At 38.4% G+C, this 26,895-nt stretch overlaps 1 protein-coding gene across 1 annotated transcript in view; it reads right to left on the reverse strand.

Moving 5' to 3' along the window:
* Positions 1-6,164: 6,164 nt before the first annotated feature.
* The window catches only part of LOC111189763 (NLR family CARD domain-containing protein 3-like), a 30,402-nt gene continuing 9,671 nt past the window's right edge, over positions 6,165-26,895 (reverse strand). Inside the window, exons 5-10 of the mRNA XM_049466665.1 lie at positions 21,291-21,401; positions 14,303-14,407; positions 9,629-9,739; positions 9,437-9,515; positions 8,047-8,239; positions 6,165-7,933 (exon numbers count right to left, since the gene is read on the reverse strand). Of these exons, the coding sequence (XP_049322622.1) occupies positions 6,165-7,933; positions 8,047-8,239; positions 9,437-9,515; positions 9,629-9,739; positions 14,303-14,407; positions 21,291-21,401 (2,368 nt within the window). The remainder of the gene's footprint in view (positions 7,934-8,046; positions 8,240-9,436; positions 9,516-9,628; positions 9,740-14,302; positions 14,408-21,290; positions 21,402-26,895) is intronic.

Below are 26,895 nucleotides of genomic sequence, written 5' to 3' on the forward strand. Positions count from 1 at the left end.
CTCTCTCAGCAGTAAAGGATTTATTCTTAGTTCTTTAGTAAATGTAGCATATGCTTCTTCTGCAGCAGCACTATTCAACAGTCTAAATAGGCAACAACCGCTTTATTATTCTGACAATATTGCATACATGGTTTTAACAATTATTAAACAAAGCAAACACATTTAATAAAACTAAATACAAATGTACTTTATTGCAAGAGGTTTAAAAGTGATAATTTATATTGGAATAGTTTTTGTTAATTATAGGTAATAATTATTAAGTATGTATAGTATATTGCAGTGCACCTCAGTGTTTTCAGTTTTCTGTTTTCATTCATTTCTAAGTCTGTGAGCAGCTGCACTCCTTTTTCTCCAGGATCGTTCCCTCTGAGATCCAGCTCTGTCAGGGTTGATGAGGGATTTGATTCCAGAGCTGAAGCCAGATCAGCATATCCTTTCTCTGTTATACAACAGTCTGCAATTCTAGAAACAAAGTATGAGTTGGAGTTTATATATTAAATAGTTTTAAGCGGTTTCAGTTCATATGACAAGTGCAGCGACATGCTTTTTTACACTGCATAATACTCATGCTTACTACTTTTTGTAATCAGAACCCACCTCAGTCTCTGCAGTTTGCAGGATTGGTTGTTCAGTAGTTCACAAAGCTTCGTAACTCCAGAGTTTCCAAGTTTATTCTCAGTCAGATCCAGCTCAATCAGGTGTGAAGGATTTAAACAAAGAGCTGATGATAGAGCAGCACATCCTTCCTCTGTAATACTACTTTTTTTCAGCCTACAAACAAAATAATTATGAATAAAAAGTGATTCGGTTTTTATACTTAAAGACAATATTACACACAATAAGTCATGTCAGGGTGGAAAATGGAATTTGGCAGTATTGAAATTTCAATTGTCATTAACCATTTAACCAATTTCAATTTGATTCTTCTGTGGACAAAACCCTGTCAAATTAAAAGCTGTCACGGTTTTCTACAATTTCTCTACATTTTGCTTTTTAAATTAATTAAGCACAAAATATAGGTTTCATTTTAAAAACATACTTAATTTTCTTTGCTCTACAATGTGAATCTTCCAATAGATCAGAGAGCTTCTTCATTTTAGAGTCTCCTTGTATTTTTCCACTCAGATCCAGCTCTGTCAGCAGTAAGGGGTCTGTTTCTAGAGACTTAGTCAGAGAAGCACGGACTTCTTCAGCATCAGTGCTTTTTAATAGCCTGGAAAAAGTAATTTTGAGTTTTTAGTAAATATTTGTATAAACAACCAAAATGAGTATTAACAGTATATTACACATTAATTTAAATATCTAAAGCAGTTTTATATATCTACCTCAGTTCATTAAGTTTACAAGTTCCTGTTCCTTTATGTCGTAATAAGTCAGTGATGATCTTTACTCCTGTGTCTCCAGGATCATTCCCTCTGAGATCCAGCTCTATCAGTGGTGATGAGGAATTAAGAGCTGAGGCCAGAGCACTATATCCTTTCTCTGTTATACTGCAGAATGAAAGACTAAAGAGAGAACAACACAATATTATGCTTGGTAGAATTATAAACAAATATTTTTCACATATATTTATGTATTTAACAGAATGTATGTGTTCCTTAATAATGTGTAGGATATACCAAAGGTTTTCTTAATAATGATTCCACTTTGATATATCCTTCCTTAATAATGCTTAGGATATACCACAGTGTTTTTTGTGCCCAAAGAGCTGACACAGAGATATCAATAAAGCAGGCTGCCATGAGAACCTCAATATGACACTATGGTATAAACATTCAGGCATAGTTAAGCCTATTTTTTATTGACATGAGCTTAAAGATTTTATTTCACAAAATGTTAGCTAATATGTTAATGTGCACTAGCCTTTTCTCATACGTTTTAGATTTGCACACAAGCAATAAAACAGTTGAGCAGTATTTTCAGGGCAGCACAGTGCAGGATTCAAACTTTTTAATTGAATGTATAATTGTACAAAGAAAACAATAATATGGGAAATAAACTCACTTCAGTTTCTCCAGTTTACAGTTTGAACTCTTCAGTCCTTCAGAGAGAAGATCTACTCCAAAGTCCTGTATAGGATTGTAGCTCATATCCAACAGAGTCAATTTAGATGATTGTGAGCTGAGAACTTTAAACAGAGCTGAACAGCTTTTTTCTGTCAAGTTACAGTCACTGAGCCTAAAAGTAAAGTGTTTGAGTTCTCTTAATTATGTTATGGTAACATTTTGAATTAATAAAAAAAATACAGTATGGAGTATCCAGCAGTGTTTACCAATAAAAACAAATTGATTACACTGTAGTAAAATGCATGTTACAATACAATAGGAATATGGCTTGTACTCAAACTATACAAATGATTTAATAATAATTGTCAGTACCAGAAGAGACTATCAATTTATGCCTTTCACGTGTCCCCATAATGTGCAAAAACGAATGACGTGCAATTTCTGTAATGCACAAATCAACATATTTGTTTATAGTTATTATTGGCAAGAACTTGACAATGTGATACGGATAACGACATGGGGCTTATGATATTGTGATATATTGCAATAACATGCGCAAGGCAATTTATTGTGATTGTAAAATAAATATCAATTTATTTTACAATATCAATAAAAAAATCACTATAAACACGCTATCATATTTCTAGAATTTGAGTAAAAAACATGACTTTTTATCGAGTCATAAAAGAGATTTTACAACAACAAGTAGTGGGAGGTGTTTAAACACAATATAAAATGAACCACTGACTGCCAATCTTAAATAACTAAAATAAAATTAATAATTAAAATCAATGCTCTGTTTTCAAAAGTTTAAACAATATATCATGGTCCAATATTGATATTTTCTTACATCCTTAATTATATGCTAGTACAGTGGCTTGCAAAAGTATTCATACCCCTTGAACTTTTTGTCACCTTACAACCACAAATGTAAATGTATTTTATAGAGATTGTAAGTTATAAACCAACTCAAAGTAAAAAATAATTGTGCAGTAAAATTAAAATTTAAAGCAGGATTAGGTTATAAAAACATATTCCAAGCTTTAAGCATCCCAAGGAGCACTGTACAATCCATTATCCAAAAACGGAAAATGTATTCTACAACTGCAAACCTGCAAAGACTTGGCTGTCCACTCAAACTGACAGATCGAGCAAGGAGAGCACTAGTCAGAGAAGCAGCCAAGAGGCCCATGGTCACTATGGAGGAGCTGCAGAAATCCACAGCTCAGGAGGGAGAATTTGTCAACAGGACAAATATCTGTCGACAGGACAAGTCCTGCAGTCCACAAATCTGGCCTTTATGAAAGAGCGGCAAAAAGAAAGCCACTGTTGAAAATAAGACATAAGAAGTGCTGTTTACACAGCAAACATGTGGAAGAATGATACCATAACACTGCTCATCATCCTGGTGGTGGCAGCATTATGCTGTGAGGATGCTTTTCTTCAGCAGGGATAGGGAAGTTGGTCAGAGATGATGAAAAGATGGAGGGGGCTAAATCCAGGGCAATCCTAGAAGACTGGAGACTGGGAAGGAGATTCAAGACAATGACCCTAAACATACAGCTAGAGCTACAGTGGAATAGTTTAGATCAAATAGCATTCATGTGTTAGAATGTCCTACTCAAGCCCCTGACCTAAATCCCACTGAGGGTCTGTGGCAAGACCTGAAAATTGCTGTTTACAGATGCTCTCCTTCCAACTTGGCTGAGCTTGAGCTATTTTGTAAAGAAGAATGAGCAACGATCTCATTAGATGTAAAAAGGTGGTAGAGACATACCCTAAAGACTTACAATTTAATTGCAGTAAAAGGTGGCTCTACAAAGTATTGATGAATACTTTTGCACATCATACTTTTCAGATTTTTAAGTATTATTTTCATTCCACTTCACAATTATATGCTATTTTGTGTTGGTCTGTCGCTTAAAATCTCAACAAAATATATTTAAGTTTGTGGTTGTAAGGTGACAAAAGTCAAGGGATATGAATACTTTTGCAAGCCGCTTTAAGTATCAAAAAGTGTAATTATATGCGTAAAATGCTAATTAACATAGAGTGTCCTCAAATCAATCCAATAAAACACGAATGATGTGCACATGCTAAACTTCAATTTGTGTGTTTGTATTAGGGCTGCACGATATTGGAAAAAATGTACATTGCATTGTTTTAGTTTACTGCGATATATATCGCGATATTACACAATGCAGGACCCGTGACATCACCAGCCCCGCCCCCACCCGCGCACGCTGGCTCAGGACAGAGATCCGGACCGACCGAGAGCTGAGCCAGCTAAGCACACCCGAGGAAAACTTTTAAAGGTAAATAAGAATGTGTTTCTGGGATTAAAAACATGAATTCAGCTTTAACTGGATATATCTGTGCAAAACTGTGTGTAACTGAGGTGCACAGCTTTGGACAGGCTGTCTGAGACTGTTACAGGGTTCATACACTTTTCATATTTTCATGACCGTACAGTCTTTAAAATATCAGTGCGGACATGAACAATAAAACAGAAAATCCGTGTCAAAGCTGATTATAGTAGGCCTATATCTTACAATGTATTTAAAAAAAGCCAATCTTCAATAATAAAATGTGTCAAATCCTGAGAGCTCTATTGTGTATAACTGAATTAACTCTGAGCTGATTCCTTACGCTGCTAAGCATTTCTAATGTTTAACCTGTAAACAGTGGTTCAACCTTTCATCAAAGAACATGATATAGAATCTTTTGTTTGAAACTTTGAATACATTTTTAATAATCTGGCTGTTGGCTGTGATTTCTAAACCTGTTTCACAAAGAAAGAGAGAAAGAGATGGCCTTACAGCCTAAAAATTGACTTAACTAATATAAAAACAAAAATTAGTAACTTAAAAGAGATTCAAACCATGCCTGTGCGCCCGCCCCCGCCTTTTTCAGCAGCAGCCAGAGACGGCGCTGCTCACTCAGAGCACTGTGTATCTACTTCTTGTGTCAAGAATCAAAACACTGCAACATGGCGTGTTTGTTTTTATTGCCTTACATGACACCGCAGGTCCCACGATGTGACTATTGCACATGCACACATCACAATATCGATGCTTAAACGATATATCATGCAGCCCTAGTTTGTATACATATTGGTCACACCATGTTGAAATGAAAACTCCTTTTTTACAATCCCCACATTTCAGGGTACCATAATATTTAGCTGATTTGGCCTTATATATGTTTATTATTTTTCAGGTGTGTTCCGTTTAGGACTATTTTGACTAACTTATCTTGTCCTTATAAAATTCCAATGTTTCACACTAATAGAAATTTGCTTGCGAGTCTAATGGCAGGAAATGAAATTGATGAAATTGAGAAAAATTTTACTGTTAAAAGGTAAAGTGATCAGTAAAACTGTATTCCATTATTAACTCAATTATTAAATTATTGCAGGATAAGATACTAAAACTTTCTTAGCTTTAGTAAGCTTTTCTAAGTTTTCTTTTTTAAGCTTTAAAATATCTATCAGTAGTTGTCAATGTTCAACAAGAAGACAAGAGCTTTGACAATGAAAGAAAAAGAAGATATAATGAGGCTAAATAACAAGAGTAAAACCATTGTATATACCAGTCAAATATTGGGATTGCCAAACTGTGTGCAAGATCATTAAGAAGAAAGACTGTGCTGATAAACTCAATAACCATAAAGGGACAGGTTGGCCAACGAAGACCATCAGAAGAATCCTTCATCTTTCTTCAGAAGATTGTCTGAAATATACTATCTATCATTGCTTTGTCCTTAACAACATGGTGACCTGAAATGCTTGAAACTGTGTAAACATGTTTCAATTTCAACATGGCAAAATCAAAATCTATAGCATTTCTGTATTAACAGAGAAATCACTGTATTGCAACTCATTTGATGTCTGCTTGTATAAGCACCACAACTGTCAAGAAGTGAAATATGGTGGGATTTTTTTGCCTGATTTGATAAATACAGAATAGCATTGTGCAGCTATATATTGTTGTTGTTTTATAGTTGTTTCCTATCAAACGAAATTGGTTATCATCAAGACCTGACTGGCATTTACTCTGGCCTCAATAAAATACATGGTAAATAAGACAAGTATGACCGGGTTTAATAAAATCATTAAGATGTTATTGCCTATTACTAATTTTTGTAAAAGGATGTTACTTACAGAGCACTTGAGGCTTCTTGAACCACTGACAGCAGTCTGTTAAGACATTCGTCTGATCTGATAAACTTCTTCAGATCAAACTCATCCAGCTTCTCTTTTGATGTCAGCAGCACAAAGACCAGAGCTGACCACTGAGCAGGTGAGAGTTTAACTTCAGAGAGACGTCCTGAACTCATGTGACTCTGGATCTCTTTCACCAGAGAATCATCATTTAACTCGTTCAGACAGTAGAACAGATTGATGGATCTCTCTGGAGAGGGATTTTCCTTGAACTTTAACTTGATGTAGTCGACTATATTCTTTTGGCAGTCACATCTGCTGTCAGGCTTGGTCAACAGACCTCGGATGAGCTTCTCATTAGACTCCAGTGAGAGACCCAGAAGGAAGCGAAGGAAGAGGTCCAGGTGTCCATGTTCACTCTCCAAAGCCTTGTCTACTGCAGCCTTGAGAAAATCAATGAGCTCTGTTGTTTTGCTGTCCTGTGATGTGGACTGTGGTTCAAAAACGTTCCTGTGCTCATTTCTGACACAAATGTATGCAAATACAGCTGCGATGAACTCCTGAATGCTCAGATGAACAAAGCTGAAAACTGTACCAAGAAATCGGCCAGTCTCCTGAGTGCACAGTCCTGAGTACACCGATATCTTACTGGGGTCAATTCTACATGATTTTAGATCATCTTCATAGAAGATCAGGCTGTTTTTTTCCAATTGCTGAAAAGCCAATTCACTCAGATCCATAACTGCCTCTTTATCCCATGGTATGTCCAAGACATTCTTTCCAGAGTACTTCTTGTTTCCCTGTATGGTCTGAAAGATCAGAAAGCATGTGTACATTTCCGTCAGTGTCTTTGGTGTTCCTTTGGTGTTGGTTTCCTCACTCTCTGTTTCTTCCAGAATTGTCTGAAGCACAGTGGCTGAGATCCAACAGAAGACTGGGATATGGCACATGATGTGGAGGCTCCTGGATTCTCTGATATGGTCAATTATTTTGTTAGCCAGTTTCTGATCACTGATTCTCTTTCTGAAGTACTCCTCCTTCTGCTGATCATTGAAGCCGCGCACCTCTGACACTCGGTCAACACACTCTGCAGGGATCTTACTGGCTGCAGCTGGTCTTGTTGTTATCCAGATCTGAGCTGAGGGAGACAGATTTCCCTTGATGAGGTTTGTCAGTACAACATCCAATGAAGCTGCTTCACAGACATTTTTCAGACTCTCAGTTTTGTGGAAAGATAAAGGAAGTTTACATTCATCCAGTCCATCAAAGATGAACATGACTTTGTTCTGATCTGTTAATATCAGGCCTTTTGTCTCTGGGAAGAAATATGTGATGATGTCCATCAAACTTTGATGTCCTTTCTTTAAGTTCAGTTCCCTGAAAGGAAGTGGAAATATGAACTGGATGTCCTGATGTTCTTTACCTTCAGCCCAGTCCAAAATGAACTTCTGCACACAGATTGATTTTCCAATTCCTGCAACTCCCTGTGTCAGCACAGTTCTGATGGGTCTGTCTTGTCCAGGTAAAAGTTCAAACATGTTCTTGCATTCGATTTGTACCTCTTGCTGCATCTGATTTTTCTCGATACGTCTCACTTCATGTTCTTTGTTGACGTGTCCAGCTCCACCCTCAGTGATGTACAGATCTGTGTAGATCTTATTCAGACTGGTGGATTCTCCCTGCTTTGCAATTCCTTCACAAACATGTTGATACTTGTTTTTCATTCCTTCTTTAAGTGGACGCTGTATAACTCCAATCAGCTCATCTGATAAATAATTGTAAAACACAATAGAAAAACAACGTAAAAATTTCACAGAAATTTTCTTGAAATTACACATTTAATTTACAAGCTAATTTTGTCATCTGTTGATCACCCACTTTGCAGGGCAGCAGCAATGTCCTCACGATTCATCAGGTTCAGAAAAGACAGCGTCAGGCCAAGGACTGTCTGTTTCAAATTCCACTTTATTTGCTTGACGTTTCTGTAGAAAGCTGTGTTTTCCTTTCTCAGCAGTTTTTTATACATTTCCATCTCATGCTTTATAAACACAGTCATTTTTCTCTCAAGATCCTTAAAAAATAAAAGCAAAGGGAAATGAATAATTTTAATTACATTTAAATTATTTTGACATTACTTTGTGCTCAATACTTTTGATATTTTACTCATCATTATGAGCATTTGGAGAAAACATATTTACATGGAGCCAAATCAGGGACAAACATTTTGTCAATTTGGAAACTGAAAAAAAAAATGGAAACTGAAAGTTTAAGTATTAAGCTTGATCTTGAAAAATACAAAAATATATATGCATCAAATGATTTTTCACCTTATATATCATTTTTATTCAATTCGAAAATTGTTTTAAACATTTTTTGTTTTTTTATTTTTACTTTCTTGTGTAGTTTAATATTTGAGATCTTATATTTTGTAGGGGCAGATTTTATGTTTTAGGAATCAGGCTTTTTCACAGTTTTAAATTTTATTTTTCAAGGTTTAAACCTTTTTTTCACTTTCAGATCTTAGTTTTTTAAGTTTCAGAATTTTAGCCTCAATCTTGAGTGGGGGCGTGGCATAAAAGGAAAGGGGCGTGGTACATGAGTAACAGCACACCAAATACGGTTGAGGACCTACAGTATGTCAGAGGACCCTCTCAATGTGCTTGCGTAAAATACATTAAAATTTGTTCGCATTTGCGCTCATTGGTTCGGGTCAGTGAATTTTTACTTCAGTTGTAAAATAGTGTCTACATAATCACTTAATTTGTTACACTAAAGCATAAAAAGTGGTCAGAATGGATTAAAATGCTGATTAAAATTAAGCATACAATTACTAGATTTGGCTCTGTGTAATAGACTTTTAAGTTTGACTGTTCTAGTGGATTTAGCCATGACGTTTATATATAGCTACATTTTTCTGTTTAGACTCCAGTAATATGGTGTATTGGGATTGTCTAATCTCCCCACACTCACTAAACTGGGTAAATGCATGTGTAATGTTTGATAGATTTATTGCTGATAAACTACATTGCATGGCACAGCATGACCTGCAATCTTTACCTTTTCTTAGTAGAGATGTATAAACGTCTGGATGGATGTTTTAAACTTTACTTTCTTCAACAACATTTACTATACTTCAGACTGCATTTACTATAAATAAATTTGTTGTTAGATTTCATTTATGATCTGTCCATATGTATGATTTATGAATGGCCATATACAAAAAATAAATAATAAATAATACATATAAATATATAAAATTGTGTCTTACAGCAAAGATGTCAGAGAAATCTTTAGGATTCCTTTGAGGCTGGTCACCATCGGCATCCGGCTCTAAAACCTTTTCACCACTGCAAATAAAATTAATTTAGACAGTTTCCACAGTTTATCCTTAAAGAAAGTATTCAGCATAGTGTGATGTGGCAAAGTAGCCCATCGGCAAAGTAACATTGAATGTACTTACCTTTCAATCTGGCTATATTGAGAATCAGAGGAGCAAAAGGGACACAAAAGCAACTTCTCTTTGTTGAATGCCACCTTCAGGGAGGGAGAGGGTCCTGGGGTTTTGGGTAACCTGCATACAGAAAGAAAAGTAGACTGGTCATCTACCTGTTATGTTATGACTTGTTTATGTGTAAATTAGCACTACTTGTGTAATTGTTTTTGTCTGTTTTACGTACTGGGCTGTACTGGTTTAGCCGGGGCAGAGCAGGGCACTCTCTCTGGGAATGATGTTTAGGCAACAGCATGTGCTAGCCGCTAGTAGCAGAGCATGTTTTTAGTGAGAGAGTGACAAGGATTGGCTTTGTGGCAAATCTCTTGTAAATATTTGTAAATACTTGCCATTTTATTTTGTTTGAATCAGTTTTTGTTTGAATTTAGTGCATATCTTCGTAATATGATACACACTACACAGTGCATTTGTAATTTTCGGTTGTGCCTCCTGTTCCACATCGGGGTCCTTGCCAGTTGGTTGCATGTAAAATTGCAAAAAAAAGAAACTTTTAAGGTGACTTACATCTTTACAAATGGAGGTAGTGGTGTTCAAAGTATGGAGGAACATCACTACACAGTGAATGAACTGTGATGACAAACTTTATTTAAACGCATTGGTACTGTTACAGCATCTGGATTCTCTGGAGGATGGCAGCAGTGGAGGAAGGGACTGCACCTGGAGGGAGTATGCAGTTTGTGACGAGCTACCCGACACTGCAACAACTTAATTTAAAGATAACTGACGATGTGATTTTTTTTTTTACTGTGTTCGAAAGACTAGCTGCAGCAGCTGGCTAGTTATGGGCTATACATTTAGTCCCATTGCTAGAGGGTAAGGCCAGACCAAGAGGAAGCACTGGACTATGTGTGTGTTAAAAATGCTATCCTCTAGCAGAAGTTCACTATTGCCAAAGCACATTTGTTTTGCTCCTCCTCCATTCAGTTTCAGGAAGCCGCTTTGTTTAACCTTCTCCGTCTTTTAAGGGGTAAGCCACACTTCCCTGGCATGCCTTTGTTTACTCGTGTTATTCGTGGCCACATCCTAATCCACTAGCTGGGGCAGCAGTGGAGTATTGGGCCGCGACCACGATGGCCTGGGTCACTCCCGCTTGGGGGTGTCAGATATTATTATTATTACCTGCTTAGAGATCCTCTGTTCTGCTACTGGGTGGGACAACCCTCTGGGCATTAGCATGGTCAATTCTCGGGTGGGGGACCACCTGGGATGACCAAGGAACCACCTGACCACAGGGTCCAACCCATGCAATTGTGGCACACCAACCTGCAGGACTGTTTTTGGGGCACCAGCGCACATCTTGCCCTAAATTAGCAGCAAGAAGCCAATGTCCGTTAGGGGAGGTGTCCCCTAATTGACAGACCAGGGTCCCCTTGATGATGATGCTGGCATTGCCTGGAAGCTTGCCCTGCCACTGATTCCCCTACAGGAGCCCCTGCCTTTTGTGGCGATAGATGGGTGGTCACTGAAGACAAGTGTTGTGTCTCACCAGATTGCGCTATACATTGGGTTACCCCTGGCTTCAGTGACACAACCCTAGCTTGTCAGTCCTCCTGCCTTCAGCCTCCCAGAGCTCCTAGATGCACGGACCCCAATCCCTGAGGGCCTGATCTTTCTCAAGTACCCACAGAATACCAGGATCTCTAGGATGTGTTCAGCAAAAAAAAGACAGTGTCATTTAACTACCCCAACAAAATAACAGAGAGAGAGAGACACCTTAATAATCATGCCCAAATATTGAGCCATTTTCCCGCATTGCAATGATATGGTAGGACCACTACCACACATAGTTCTGGTAACAGGTACATTCTTACATTGTGACTATGCCTCCCAGAAGTATTCGCTCTCTGCAAGATTATAACTAGACAAATGTTAAATGCTTTAATTCAGCTCATCTCATGGGTAGGCATACCAAGGAAATATTAACTCATCAGGGCACAAATTTTACCTCCAAGCAGCTTAAAGATGTTTTTAACTTCTTGGGCATTCAAACCTTAAGGACCACCTGCTTTTACCCCCAAGATAATGGGCATGTTGAGAGGTTCAACACAACATTAAAGGTGATGCTGCAAAGTTTTGGATTTGATCTGATTGTGACACCTCGTTGCAATATGCCCTGTTCACTTTCAGGGAGGTGCCACAGGCATCTGTGGGTTCTTCCCTATTTCAGTTGCTGTATTGATGTGTGGGGCCCATTAGTTGTCTTGAAGGAGACATAGAAAGGCCAGAGCTCGGGTCTACAACTGAAAATTCTGTCCCATGTTTTGAAGATGAGAGAAAAACTCCAAAGTGTGACGAGTTGGTCCAGGAGAACTAGTCAGACAGGAACTGGACTCTGAAACCTGGTGAAAAGGCACTGGTGCTTCTGCCAACATCTTTCGTCAGCATCCAGGCAAACTGGCATAAACCTTTTGAGGTTCTTTGTGAGGTGAATGAGACCACCTATAAACTGTTGTACTGTATAAAATGTACTGACCGCAAGAAAACCAAACAGGCTTTACACATAAACATGCAGAAGAAGTGGCACAAAAGCGACCAGGAAATGGCAGCATATCTGTGGGTGCAAGCAGTTGGCAAGGAGGAAAAATGCAAGGAGCAGTACTTCCCACTTGGTGGCAGTCAAGCTGAGACATTGGACTCCAGACAACTTTTGCCTGAGCAGGCAGACCAACTTCGCAGCATCATCCCAGCAGGTCTGTTTAGCCTAGAGCAGAGGTCACTAATAGGCGGACGGCGGTCCGGGTCCAGACCCAAACGTTGTCCAATGCGGACCCAAACCGACAAACTACTGAGAAGGATTTAATTGTATACGTACTTTGTGGCGCAGTAAACTCACAGACCATTCACGTGTGGTGTAAGATCACCAAAGCTCTCCTCTGCCAATCAGATCAGTGCAGACACGGTAAGGAAAATAAATAAATAAATAAATAAACACACCGCTCCTCACGTGGGATCAAACCTGCTTTGTCAGGGTCGCAGTCCTGCTGCTCCGGCTATTAAATTGGGACGCGTCCGCAAAAAAACGCCTTTATAAGGAGAGGGAGCCCAAGAACGGGCGGAAAAATGAGAACGGGCGGAAACTAAAGTCATGCCGAGCGCGACAGAGAGACAGGTGACGAATGTAAACAAATTCTAGCCTGAGAGGCATTTTTTATTATTATTATATATTTTTTTCATCATAGTTCAAACAACCTTACAGGAAATAGCACTGAATCACAACACAAGTTAAAAATCGGTCTAACTGGACCATACTGAATTCTAATTAAATACCCCTGGCCTAGAGCCTGGGTGCACCCCGTTGATCGAGAATGCCATCATCTTAAAAAGATGAGCCAAGCAGACAAACCAGCTTCCCTGTGCCAACCAGACTGATCCCTAATTTTAAAACTGAAGTCAAGAAAAAGTAACAGTCAGATGGAGTAGTCCTGAGGTTTTAGTGCCTAAAAAGAATGGAGAACTGAGATTTTGCATGGATTTTACTACTTTGAGCAGTGTGTCTGCTGTCAACTCGTACCCAATGTAGAGGACAGATGATTTGACCAAGCAGCTGGGTAAAGCCAAGTGTGTCCACCCTAGACTTTTGTAAAGGGCACTGGCAGGTTTTACTGAAGCCAGTGGCAAATGAGTTATTGCAGCTTTCCGAGTGCCTAAAGGTTTATATCATTTTATGGTGATGCCATTTGGTTTACATGGAACTGCAGCAACCTTTTACTGACGGATGGACACAGGGACTAAACTGTTTGCAATGTCCTACCTTGATGATGTGGCTGTTTTCCATGAGTGTTGGGAGGACCACCTGATGCACCTGGGAGAAGTGTTAAGGCGGATTCATGAGGCTGTACTGACAGCTAAGCCCTCAAAATATCATCAGGCCAGAGGACTAGTTTCCTATCTAGGATACATCCTAGGACGAGGTGTCATCTGCTTGCAGATGGACAAGGTTGAGGCCATCAGGAATAGCCCCATACCCACCACTAAAAAACCTGTGATGTCGGTTTTCGGCCTGTTCGATTGGTCATTGTTATCCCCAACTTCTCAGACCGAGCAATCCCATTAACTGAGTTAACCATAAAGACATGCCATAGAGAGTTAAATGGGCTGAGAAGTGCAATGCAGCCTTTACTGATCTAAAAGATGGCTTGTGCTCAGAGCCTGTTTCAATAAGTCCAGATTTTAGCAAACCTTTTATCGTACAGACAGACACGTCTCGGAATGGACTGGGAACAGGTTTGTTTCAGGGCATTGAGGAAAATCGTAGGCACATACTATATATCAGTAGAAAACTTGTCCCAAGAGAACTGAACTATTCCACGGTTAAGAAAGAGGCTCTTGCTGTCAAATGGCGTCTAGATTCTCTGAGATATTATCTGACAGCTCAGGACTTTGTTTTAGAGACTGATCATCACACACATCAATTGATGAGCTGGATGCAGAACTTTAATTCCAGAACAACACACTGGTATTTGTCGTTGGAACTTTTTCACTTTCAGGTTTGCTACTGTAAGGGAAAAGACAATGTGACAGCTGACTACCTCTCATGTCACAAAGGGTGTGACTGACTCAAAAAGGAGGGGTGTGTGATGTGGCAAGGTAGCCCATCACCAGAGCAACACTGAATGTATTTACCTTTTACTCCTGCTGCATTGAGGGTCAGAGGAATGCAAAGGCAACTTCTCCTTGTTTGACTGATCCAACTTCAGGGAAGGAGAGGATGCTGGTGTTTTGGGTAACCTGCAAAAAAAAAAAAAGAAGTTGATTTATGTGATCACTTACCTGTTCAGTCATAACCTGTTTATGTGTAAAATAATGTTATTTGTGTAATTGTTTGTGTCTTTTTTGTTTAATGAGGTTTCACCCCTTAAGGGGTATTGGTTTACCGGGGCATATTGTCTAAATGCCCTTTTAGTCAACTCAGTCTCGGGAACTCTCAGAGAAGACGAAACTCTGCCAGATGTTTGGGCAACACTGTGTGCTAGCCGCTAATAGGAACACTTGGTTTATAATGAGTGTGAAAAGAATGAGGATTGGCCTCAAAGCGATCCTCTTGTGAGTATTTGTAAATATTTAATGTTTTCTTTAGTTTGAATCACTTTTGTTTGTATTTTTTGATAAATGTACAATTGTAGATTTGGGTCACATCTCCTGTTTTACACCACACTCTGGGTCCTTGGCTGATGGTCGCACATAAAATCCAATGCACATGGATATTAGGCTGTTACTATTACACTTGGTACTTTTTAATAAAATTAGAAGTGATGGCTGTCCAAGTGGGGTGCCGAAAATCATGCCAGCTTTATAGATAACTGGTTAAAGATTGAGATGGTGTTCACCCCATGCAGGAGGTTTCCGCCTTATTTTTGACCTAAAATATCCAAAAAGTGGACAAAATTTGTAAACTTTAAAAGGGCAAAGTGGAAAGCATCTGTGCACTCCATTTTCTGTAATGGTCACTTCACTCCTGAAGATTAACACAACTATGGGATGTGGAAAGCTGGTAATGTGCCGAATTTAGCACCCCTGCCAGTAAAAAAACCCTCTCGGGTTATTGATTAGGGAAATGAGACACATTCAAGTTATTTGGTCGAAATAAAAACTAATTCTAGCGACATAAAAAATCACATTTTGCTACACAATTGTGATTAGAAAATCACATTTTGTTGCAAAATTTTTATGTGCAACAAAATATTAAGGGTACTATAATTTCAGTCCAGGCCTGTTTCATGAGTATATTTTTTTCAAATAATTCTGTTGAAACATGGTTCAAAAGCAATGTCGGACTTTAATTTTTCATTTTCATAGCATTTTTATTTACTATTGCTTTTGTCAGATTCAAGTTATTTGTGTGACATTGTGGATTTTTCTTTTATTAACCGAGGTGTAGCAACAATTTTGTCCACATGTGTAATTATAAGAACAGAACATTTTTATCCAGTCAAGCAAATCATTAACACGTAAATAAATAATAAAAAAAAAACAGAACACATTAATCCAGTACCACATTTTAATGATTACTGTAAGCAGTTGATTGACTACAAAAAATAGCTAAACTTAAATCATTCTGAACTGGGTACACAGTTATGTTATATGTATTCTTCTTCAAGACCATCTGTCCAAACTGGCACACAATTTAGTTTTACCAAACTCAAAATCTTAAGAATATACTGTGTATAGTTGTTAAATCTACACTTTTAAGTTTTTTTTTTATTTTAGTTTATAGGTTTTTAGGGTCTGGCCAATTTTTATATTGTTTTCTATAAATTAGGAGTTCAGTTGTAAAAAGCAGACAAGTTACGTACTTTTAAAATGCACTGTTTTCTTTAGGTTCTTGTGGTTTAAGCAGAATTAATACAGTGTATCTCATGTATAAATTTTACCCGTCAGGTTATATGGAGAAGTAAAGCCACTCCGCCAAATTGCACTGTTATTCGGGAGTTTTAGTTTAGTTTAGGAGCTAAGTGGTTAGCCGGTAATGCAAATGCTCCAGAATAGTGCTCGGTAATCTAAGCTTACTCTAAAAAAAAAAAAAAAAAGCACTTTACTCACCAAAATAAACAGTTTTCAGGAGAGAAATCTGTGTAATTTAACATCCAGCGCTCATTAAACTTTAAAAGAAAGTCTTTTTAAAGTTTTATTTTTTACAGTTTTGTTTACTTAGCTTAGTTAGCCCCCTCACCACCACCACCACCCAGCGGCAAGACCTGCTAAATTAGATGTTCCTTATAGTGTCTCCAGTGCACCTTATGTATGAAAATAGACCATAAAATATCTGTTTATTGATAGTCTGATAGTGTGTCTTACAATTTGGTTTGCCTTATAGTGCAAAAAATACGACAATAGTGTAGAAATGGATGTTCCTGAATAAATTGAATTAAGAATACCAGACAAAACATGAAATATCTTTGGCTCACACAGTCTGCACTTAAACAAATGTCATAGAAAATGTAAGCAAATCTGTTTTCTTTTTTTTGTTGTTGATTCTACATAAACTTTAAAACAATTGAAACTGATTCAAATAATTATAAATGGACAAGTGAATCATTTTTGCACATTTTAAGACAATATTGTGTTTGTTACATGGATGTATAATGCCTAAATTTTCTCAAAATGAAAATGTCCATTTGTGTTAATGGAAGCAGCTTACATACCTTTCCTTAGTTTGTGTTTCTCCTGAAGAGACAGATACTGAATTCTGTCTGAAGACCAAAAACAAAACACACATGAGCATTACAGACTAACATCATTTATGTAGGAGAGTTAAAATTAAATAGAACATTTTATCAGGTATTAAATTAGAATGAATAATAATAAATAACAGTGTGAGAATCTGGCTTCTTTTAGTACAGAGGACACATTTTCCATTTAGCAGAGTAAATTTGCGAATACCTTTGCTGAGCAACACAACTGCGACTCTGGTTCTGCTTCAGGGGCTTTTTTTTAGGAGCGAATGAGCCTGTGGTCTTTCTAGAGTCCCTGACAGATAGAGGAGAGAGATTTTAATTTACTGTACAGTGCGGAAAAAAGGATTTAGTCAGTCACCAAATGTACAAGTTATCCCACTTAAAAAGATGAGAGAGGCCTGTAATTGACATCATAGGTAGACCTCAACTATAAGAGACAATTTTTTTATATTTTTAATATTTGCAAATAATAGTGGAAAATACGTATTTGGTCAATAACAAAAGCTAATCTAATTCTTTGTTATACATCCTTTGTTGGCAATGACAGAGGTCAAATGTTTTCTGTAAGTCTTTACAAGGTTGGCACACACTGTTGCTGGTATGTTGGCCCATTCCTTCATGCAGATCTCCTCTAGAACAGTGATGTTTTGGGGCAACACAGACTTTCAACTCCCTCCAAAGGTTTTCTATGAGGTTGAGATCTGGAGACTGGCTAGGCCACTCCAGGACCTTGAAATGCTTCTTACGAAGCCATTCCTTTTTTTGCCCTGGCAGTGTGCTTGGGATTATTGTCATGCTGAAAGACCCAGCCACGTTTCATCTTCAATGCCCTTGCTGAAGGAAGGAGGTTTGCACTCAAAATCTCACAATGGCCCCATTCATTCTTTTATTTACACGGACAAGAGAAAGTGAGAAAGTGCAGAGACTCGGTTCCAAATCATCAGCTCAAAGATGCCCTGTGCTGCAGACTTTTAGTGATGTGGGAACAGAGCACCATCTACCCACCCGGAAGGAGCAGGGCCAAATTTGCTTCCTCTGAGCGCGGGCAGATGATTTAAAGCTGAATGAGCAAGGGTTCGAACCTGCGACCTCCCACTCATAGTGGCAGCACTTTAGACCGCTGGACTACTCGGTGCCCCTGCATAGGCTACTTTTGAGCAACAGGCCTCACTTCCACATGCATGTTTTAATGGTGCTAGCTAGCTTTCTTTCCAGATGAATTTCTTGTGTTTCTATTGCCAGACCCATTCAAATGTCTGTTCACTGAATTTTGCACAGCTACACTCCAGATTTTGGTTATGACTCTAAGCCACATACAGAACAAATTACTGATGATCATTCCACATAACACTAATTTAGCATCTTCTGAAGGGTGGTGGACTGGCCATAAGGGAGCATGTGGGGCAATTCCCAATGGGCTGCTTTTGTGTGTGGGCCAAATATAGAACATGACTTAAGTATTCTTATTATGAATGCATTAGTCGCAGTACTCATTGTGCATGACCATTCCCCAGTCACAGACATGCCACCCCCCTCTAGCATACAAGGTAACCACAACAATGATAAAAAGACATTGGGCCCTATTTTAGCGATCTATAAGCGAGCCCTTAACCACACACCGTGCAGTTTAGGCAGTGTCAATGTATGTTTTCTATCGTAACAAAGAGAAAAATATGCCTTATTTGGCCAAAAAATGCATGTACTAATTTCCTTAGTTGATCATGGGTGTGTTTTGGGTGTACTATGAAATACACCAATTAGCGTGTCAACAAATTTTATCAAATTTTCCCATAAAAATTACTGTAATTAGGAGCAACAGGAGAACCCATAGCTGTACCTTGGATTTGTAGATAATATTTATTTTGGAACATGAAATAATTTTTGTCAGTATCTCTTGTGCAAGCGTCATCACGTTGTTGTAAAAAGTACTGCAAAGCCTCTAACCCCACTTGATGGGGAATACTAGTATATAGACTTGATACATCCATAGTACACAACAAATCATTTTCACTAATCTGACCAAATTCATGAAGGTTAATAAGAAAATCTGTAGTATATTTAAGAAAAGAAGGTAAAAAATAAACTAAATCCTTTATTTGATAATCAACAAATTGTGAAAGAGGTTCTGTAATGGACTGATTGCCTGAAACTATCGGACGATCAGGTGGATTATCCAAACCCTTGTGAATTTTTGGCAATGTATAAATTACTGGTCTCACCGGGTGAGATTGGAGTAAGAATTTATACTCTTCCTCCTGAATCACTGTCTCTCTGAGAGCTTTTTGTAGAACATATTTTATTTCTTCATTAAACCTAAAGGTAGGATCCGACATCAATAATCTATAGGAATTTGTGTTCTCAAGAAATCTCTCTATTGAACTTATGCCATTCTATCTAGAATTACAATGGAGCCCCCTTTACCTGCAGGCTTAATCACAATAGTTTCATAAGACAACAAGTCCATCAGAGCCTCTTTTTCAGAAGCAAGTAAATTAGAATGAAATTCATAGTCTGGCTTTTGTAAAAAAATTAAACACATCTCTTTCTTTTAAGCTACAAAAAGTATCCACATAGGCATTATCTAAAGGAGGAACAAATGTACTCTTAGGTTAAAATCGAGTCCACATATTATCTGATTGAGCTGAAATGGATTCACCTTGTGAAAACCTCACACAACCAGATACATCTTTAGTATAAAACGCTTTCAGTCTGATAGATCTAAAGAATTTAACAATTCGATCTTTGGGACAAATGGATCAGTCCGTCTGACTGAAACAAATGAAAGTCCCTTAGACAATAAAGATAAATGATTGTCACTTAGCTCTTTCTTAAAATGCTGATCATGTTCGATTTCGTTTTACTTTTCCCAGTGACACCCGGACTTGAGATGGAAGTGCTCGGATCTTCTGAAGATGCACTGCTTGAAGCAGTCCTGAACCTTGGTACTCTTTCACGTGATGATCTACCATTCAGCCATGGGTATACATTGCCATTGCGATAGTCCAAGGTATCCCTTCGGTACTTCTCAAGTTTGTTTCACTGTAATTCCATTTTATAAGCGTTTATGTTGGCTTCGCATTTGGCCAAAACCTCCATTAGTTGGCTCTCCGTAAACTTTTCTTTCATTTCTGACTTCAAGAAAGTAATTTCCGCACACAATGTCTTCATTTTCTCATTCTGGTTTTAAATTACCAGCAGCATTAGATCCAGGGAATATTTGTTCAGTATATCACACCATTTTCTACAAAACTCGGGATTGTCTCTCCCCAACGTGTGTTCTTTCATGATACGCAGACCCCTGAAGCCATGGAGGAATGCCCTTGTTTCTTTCTTGGGAATGCTTTATATCTCATCATATAGAGACTGCAGTGAATCGCACGGTTTGTCACCCTGGACATGCGGGAATAAAATCCTTTGCAAGATTCACTATAAACAAATGTAGTAGCTCTTAACTCCGTGATTCTTTCAACCTCTTCATATGACATGGTTGCAGGAGCTCTGTTTACTATCAGCACGCCAGCAACAACAGTTCAAAAAAGTAAAAAAAAACAGTCTGCCCTCCCAAATACTTCTCATGTGCTGAATCTGCAGTTGATGATTCGAAAATTGAAGAAGATCGGACAGCACTCATATAATAGCCAATGTATTTATTTCACTCACAGATAAAACACGAACGTTTCGGCCTTTAGGCCTTCCTCAGTGTGCTCACCAAACACCAGACCCGCTACTAATTTTTCCCATTTTTGCACATCATTGATGTTTGTATATTTATTATATATATTTTTTAAAAATACTATTATACTGTGGACCACCTGGTTGATCTCTTTAGTAGCGGGTCTGGTGTTTGGTGAGCACGCTGAGAAAGGCCTAAAGGCTGAAACGTTTGTGAGTCAAATAAATCTTCTTCAATTTTCAGACTCCTCGTTAAATAAAACAGATCTTTTTGGTTTTAAAATAATTGTAAAGGAGAGCATATTGTTGTTTCCAACTACACTAGGCGGTTCACTACAGCTGTCCAGTCAGAGACAGGGATAGATGCACAACAACGCCAGTAAAAGGGAGTTGAAGTACTCACACAGTCTTCAAATGTGGTTAGTTCCTTAGATACACAAATGAAAGTAAAAGTCCTAACACACAGAAAACAATAGATCCCTACAGAAACTCTCTGGTCCTTACATCCACTCCATACTACTCTTCATTGAGTCCAACTCCTCTGTTCTGTTCATTTGTCATATGAGTTAAAGTAATTATTGTGACAGGCCTAGTACATACCATAATATTACTAGTACTTACTAACTGTTTATTACCACATACCTAACATAACGTAAAATAAAGTGCTAGCAATGCCTCACTTGAGGTCTAACAAATCCTCAAGGGAAAGACTGCTGTTAATATGCATCTGATGAGGAGTTCAGGATGAGCAAGAAAAAGTTTACCTCTCTTGAGGGACTGATCCATCCTTGAAGTTGAGAGGTTCTGTCTTTGACTGTGCACTCTTGAAGGACACACAGCTGGATCCAGGTGAGTCTGGTCGTTCTGCATTTTCACTAAAATTAGAAAGAAAGGTGTGTAGGTAACAATTCTCGTAAAGTGCAGATATTCCTATAACCAGTACATTTAACCCTTTGATGTACAGCATGTTGCGATTTCATTTTCTATATATTCACAATAAAATAATTCAGTCATTCAGTGTTCAATTTCTCAATTACCCTGTTGATGATCGTCATTATTTTATTTTCTTACTTTTATAAAAAAGATTTTGTATTTCTACATCAAGTTCACACACACGGGTCAGACACGACCCACATTTACCATTTTAATGTTTTAATTGATCTACCATTACTGTAGACAATATTTGATGCCAGTAGTGAAATATAACCCAGCAAAAAGCTACACATCGGCCCTTCGTGGGCAAAGTGCGGGCACTGTGGGCAGGGGCTAGCCCATTAAAATTCCAAACAGGCCCAACATGGGTTTTCTGCGGGCAGCCTGTCCATTGGCTGGCCCACTCAAATCCTATAAAAGGCCGCAGTGGGCTAGCCTGAACTGGTCCAGTGCATTAATGCCCCTGTAGGCCCAGTGTGGGAATTATTTGGACAGCCAACACTTTGTTGCGCCCACACAAATCCCAGACAGGCCCACTGTGGGTCAGCCCACATTCAGCCTGCACCATTTCATACCCTGAAGGGCCAGTGTGGGTTATATGTGGGCAACCCGCACTCTGGCATGCCCACACAAATCCCATGCAGAGCCAGTGTGGGTCAGCCCAAATTCAGCCTGCACCATTTCACACCCTGAAGGGCCAGTGTGGGTTGTATGTGGGCAACCCGCACTCTGGCATGCCCACACAAATCCCATGCAGAGCCAGTGTGGGTCAGCCCAAATTCAGCCTGCACCATTTCACACCCTGAAGGGCCAGTGTGGGTTATATGTGGGCAACCCGCACTCTGGCATGCCCACACAAATCCCATGCAGAGCCAGTGTGGGTCAGCCCAAATTCAGCCTGTACCATTTTACACCCTGAAGGGCCAGTGTGGGATATATGTGGGCAACCTGCACTCTGGCATGCCCACACAAATCCCATGCAGAGCCAGTGTGGGTCAGGCCAAATTCAGCCTGCACCATTTTACACCCTGAAGGGCCAGTGTGGGATATATGTGGGCAACCTGCACTTTAGCATGCCTACACATATCCCATGCAGAGCCAGTGTGCGTAAGCCCAAATTCAGCCTGCACTATTTCACACCCTGAAGGGCCAGTGTGGGTTAAATGTGGGCAACCCACACTCTGGCATGCCCGAACAAATCCCATGCAGAGCCAGTGTGTGTCAGCCCACATTCAGCCTGCACCATTTCACACCCTGAAGGGCCAGTGTGGGATATATGTGAGCAACCCGCACTCTGGCATGCCCGAACAAATCCCATGCAGAGCCAGTGCACTGCACCATTTCACACCCTGAAGGGCCAGTGTAGGATATATGTGGGCAAAACACTTTAGCGTGCCTACACAAATCCCATGCAGAGCCAGTGTGGGTCAGCCCAAATTCAGCCTGCACCTTTTTACATCCTGAAGGGCCAGTGTAGGATATATGTGGGCAAAGCACAGTTTAGCATGCCCACACAATTCCCATGCAGAGCCAGTGTGGTCAGCCCAAATTCAGCCTGCACCATTTCACACCCGGTATGGGTTATATGTCGGCAACCTGCACTTTTGCATGTGCACACAAATCCCATGCAGGGCCACTGTGGGTCAGCCCTAATTCAGCCTGCACCATTTACACACTGTAGGCATTGTGGGTTATATGTGGGCAGCACGCACACATATGTGAGCATGCCCACACAAATCCTATGCTAGGTTACTCTGGGTCAGACCAAAATTACCATACAGTATTTTACAATCTGAAAGTTTGTGTCATAACAAGTTCATATGAAGGATATCTGATTTTTTTTTTTGTCTGTGAGAGCTGGGTAAATTAGCCAGCTTAGTGGATAGGAGCAACACTGTGTGAAATGTAGTATCAGCTCTGAAAGATTTTCTAAACCAAAAGTGGAGAAAAATCAAGGTACCACAGCAGAGTTGTGCAGAGACCTTTGGAGGGGCAGGTGCTCAAAGTCAAAAGGGTGCACATGGAGCAAAAATTTGAAACACCTGCAATATCATTGATAAACTCTGATGCACATAAAACACACACACACACACACACACACACACACACACAAACACATAGTAACATCTCATATTTTTCAAGACATATACTGTATAGCTATACATTTTTATTTATAAAAATATTTTTATTTAATATTTTGGATAGCTACGAATTTGCTCCATGGTGCTGATTCATAATCTCACCTTTATTATTGGTAGTGCTGATAATAAATAAATAAAAATATTAAATTATAAATGTATTTGTGCTTGACTATACACTTTGTGTAAGCCAGCAAGGTTATAAAAGTTACATATTTTTTTTTTTTTTTGCATGTGATATTTAATTGTGTGGATCATGTGACCGACGAATCCACAACCTCCCCCTCCCCCCTCCCTGCACGTGCCTTTACCACAGAGCAACGATCAAGCTTAAAGGCAAAGTCAGTGAGACTTTGGTCTGTCAAAGTGACTGAAAGGTAAGTTATAATTTCTGTTCTACTATCCGCTTTTCTATTTTTTGATAAGATATGCTAATGTGGTGCTAATGCAGTTACCACTCTCAGGTTATTGTAGCATTATAAGGGTAGCTATGTAGAAGTTAGCATTGTGCTAAAAAAAAGTTAGCATTGTGCTAAGTTAGAATGAGAATTTACCTCACATTTAAATAACACGAGGGGCTCCCAAGTTGGCAGCTTATCTCGGCTCTTGGACTGCTGTTAAGTAAGTTAACTTTATATCCAAGTATATCAACAACAACCAGCAAAGGGAACAATGGCTTGCTAAGGGAAATATTAAGGGAAATGGAAAATGGAAAGATATCCAACTAAGCTAACGGAAATATAGCCAGTTAAGCTAAGGGAAAGATGGCCACTTAAGCTAGGGGAAATATAGCCAGTTAAGCTAAGGCAAAGATAGCCAGTTAAGCTTAGGCAAAGATAGCCAGTTAAGCTAAGGGAAAGCTAGCCAGTTAAGCTAAGGGAAAGCTAGCCAGCTAAGCTAAGGGAAAGCTAGCCAGCTAAGCTAACGGAAATATAGCCAGTTAAGCTAAGGGAAAGATATCCAGCTAAGCTAAGGGAAAGATATCCAGCTAAGCTAACGGAAATATAGCCAGTTAAGCTAAGGGAAAGATATCCAGCTAAGCTAAGGGAAAGATAGCCAGTTAAGCTAACGGAAAGCTAGCCAGTTAAGCTAAGCGAAAGATATTCAGTTAAGCTAATGCAAAGATAGCCAGTTAAGCTAAGGGAAAGATATCATTTTAAAAAGTTTTAGTATGTTTCACCATGAATAGCCTGACGAAATTCAAATTCAAAATCAAATACAGTCTGCAAATTTCTCTAAAATTAAGCATTGTACATGAAAAGACACTAACAGATGTAGTATTTACCTGACTGCATTCTCATATCTCTATATTATCATTTTAAGAGGCTGTGAGAAGATCAATCATGCCACCACCAAAGGATGCAGAGATCGAGCAGGTTGCAAAGGTTTGGCTTTGGAATTCAGGGGACCGTTCAGGTGGACGGAAGCATCGTCTCATGCAGTCTCTCCAAAAAAATAGTTAATTTATGATCTATGCTATATTAATGCATAAACAATATTCATTTTTGATATTATGATTAACTATGTATGTTCTATTTATGTAAAGTACATGTCTATTTTCTTCTTCATTATTGTTGCTGTGAGATAAAAACCTTAATGCAAAAACTGTTATATTCAATTAGAAATTTTTTTTTACTGGTTTGATTGGGATGACATTTTGGTTCCAAGTCTACAAGCAAGAGGAATAAAATTAATAATAGAGATCAGGGGTGGGTTTCCTGAAAGCTTCGTAATGCTAAGAACTTCGTTAACTCGTACTTAAGATTGATCGTTAATTAAAGAGTGTTTCCCAAACCCGTGCGTAACTAAAGTACTACGTAAACTCGCTCGCAGATTAACGAGTGCCCTCACCCAGTCGTTATTCTTAAGAGCTTCTTTAGGGGATCTCGACTTGCAGTTCAGCTCCTTAAACACCAGGGACCGCCAACTTTGAAAATTTATAATTTTCCTGGTTGAAGCAATTATATTATGTTACTTTTAATTATAATCAATTCTATTATATATATAATTATTATTATAATAATTAATATTATTCTATTATATTATATTATATTATATTATATTATATTATATTATATTATATTATTTCCCGTGTCTGCTGGTGCTCCGGTTTCCTCCCACAGTCCAAAGTTCAGGCTAATTGGATGTCGGATAAAAATTGCCCCTTATGTTTGAGTGTGTGAGTGGATGTGTCTGTGTGTCTGTCTGCCCTGCGATGGATTGGCGGCCTGTCCAGGGTGTATACTGCCTTCCGCCCGATTCCAGCTGGTATAGACTCCAGCCACCCCTCGCGACCCTTAAAGGATAAAGCTGTTGACGATGAGTAAGTGAGTGAATGAGTTATATTATATTATATTATATTATATTATATTATATTATATTATATTATATTATATTATACTATATTATATTATATTATATTATACTATACTATATTATATTATACTATATTTTATTATATTATATTATATTATATTATAATGCCAACTTTGTCTGTGGCTTGTAGTCTAACTGGGCATACTGAATTGACCAATTAAACCCATAAATTATTAAAAATCCAGATTCATGATGCTCACGGTCTAAGCAAAGCTGCAAAGTCACCAAGTCCATGGATTCTGTAATCAGGCTGTTACTGTGCCATACACACACTTATATACACTTCCAACCAGCCCGGGAATTACAGCACAACATAATTTCCATGCTATTGGGAAAATCCCTGGTACTGTAGGTCCGGTGCAGGGGACGCCTGCGGTGTCTTTAATCACACCAACACATATTGTAAAGGGTATCGGTGAATGTGCAGGTAATATTTAATATTATTCTTTATTTAGGTGCTTCTAACCAACATTGTGTCCGTTCATCTGGGCAAACTCTGGGGTGTGTCAGCTTGCAAATATATAAATACCAGTCAAAAGTTGACACGTCTCATTTTTTTTTTTTACATTGTCGATTAATTTTAAAACTATGAAAACTATTAATTGACGCATATGGAATTATCTAGTTAACAAAGAGGTGCATGGCCTGCCCTAAACCCAACTGAGATGGTGATTTAGGATGAGCTGGAGCTTTACAGTGTGTGTGTGTGTGTGTGTGTGTGTGTATATATATATATATATATATATATATATATATGTGTGTATATATACACACACAGACACACACACCGGAACATATGTACATGTATTATTATATTATTTTTATAATATTAATAATTATAATAAATTAATAATATCAATATTACTATTAATAATATTAGTACAATATCTATTAATATAATATATATATATATATGAACAAT

The sequence above is a fragment of the Astyanax mexicanus genome, chromosome 17 (assembly GCF_023375975.1).
Source record: "Astyanax mexicanus isolate ESR-SI-001 chromosome 17, AstMex3_surface, whole genome shotgun sequence".
In the NCBI taxonomy this organism is placed as follows: domain Eukaryota; kingdom Metazoa; phylum Chordata; class Actinopteri; order Characiformes; family Acestrorhamphidae; genus Astyanax; species Astyanax mexicanus.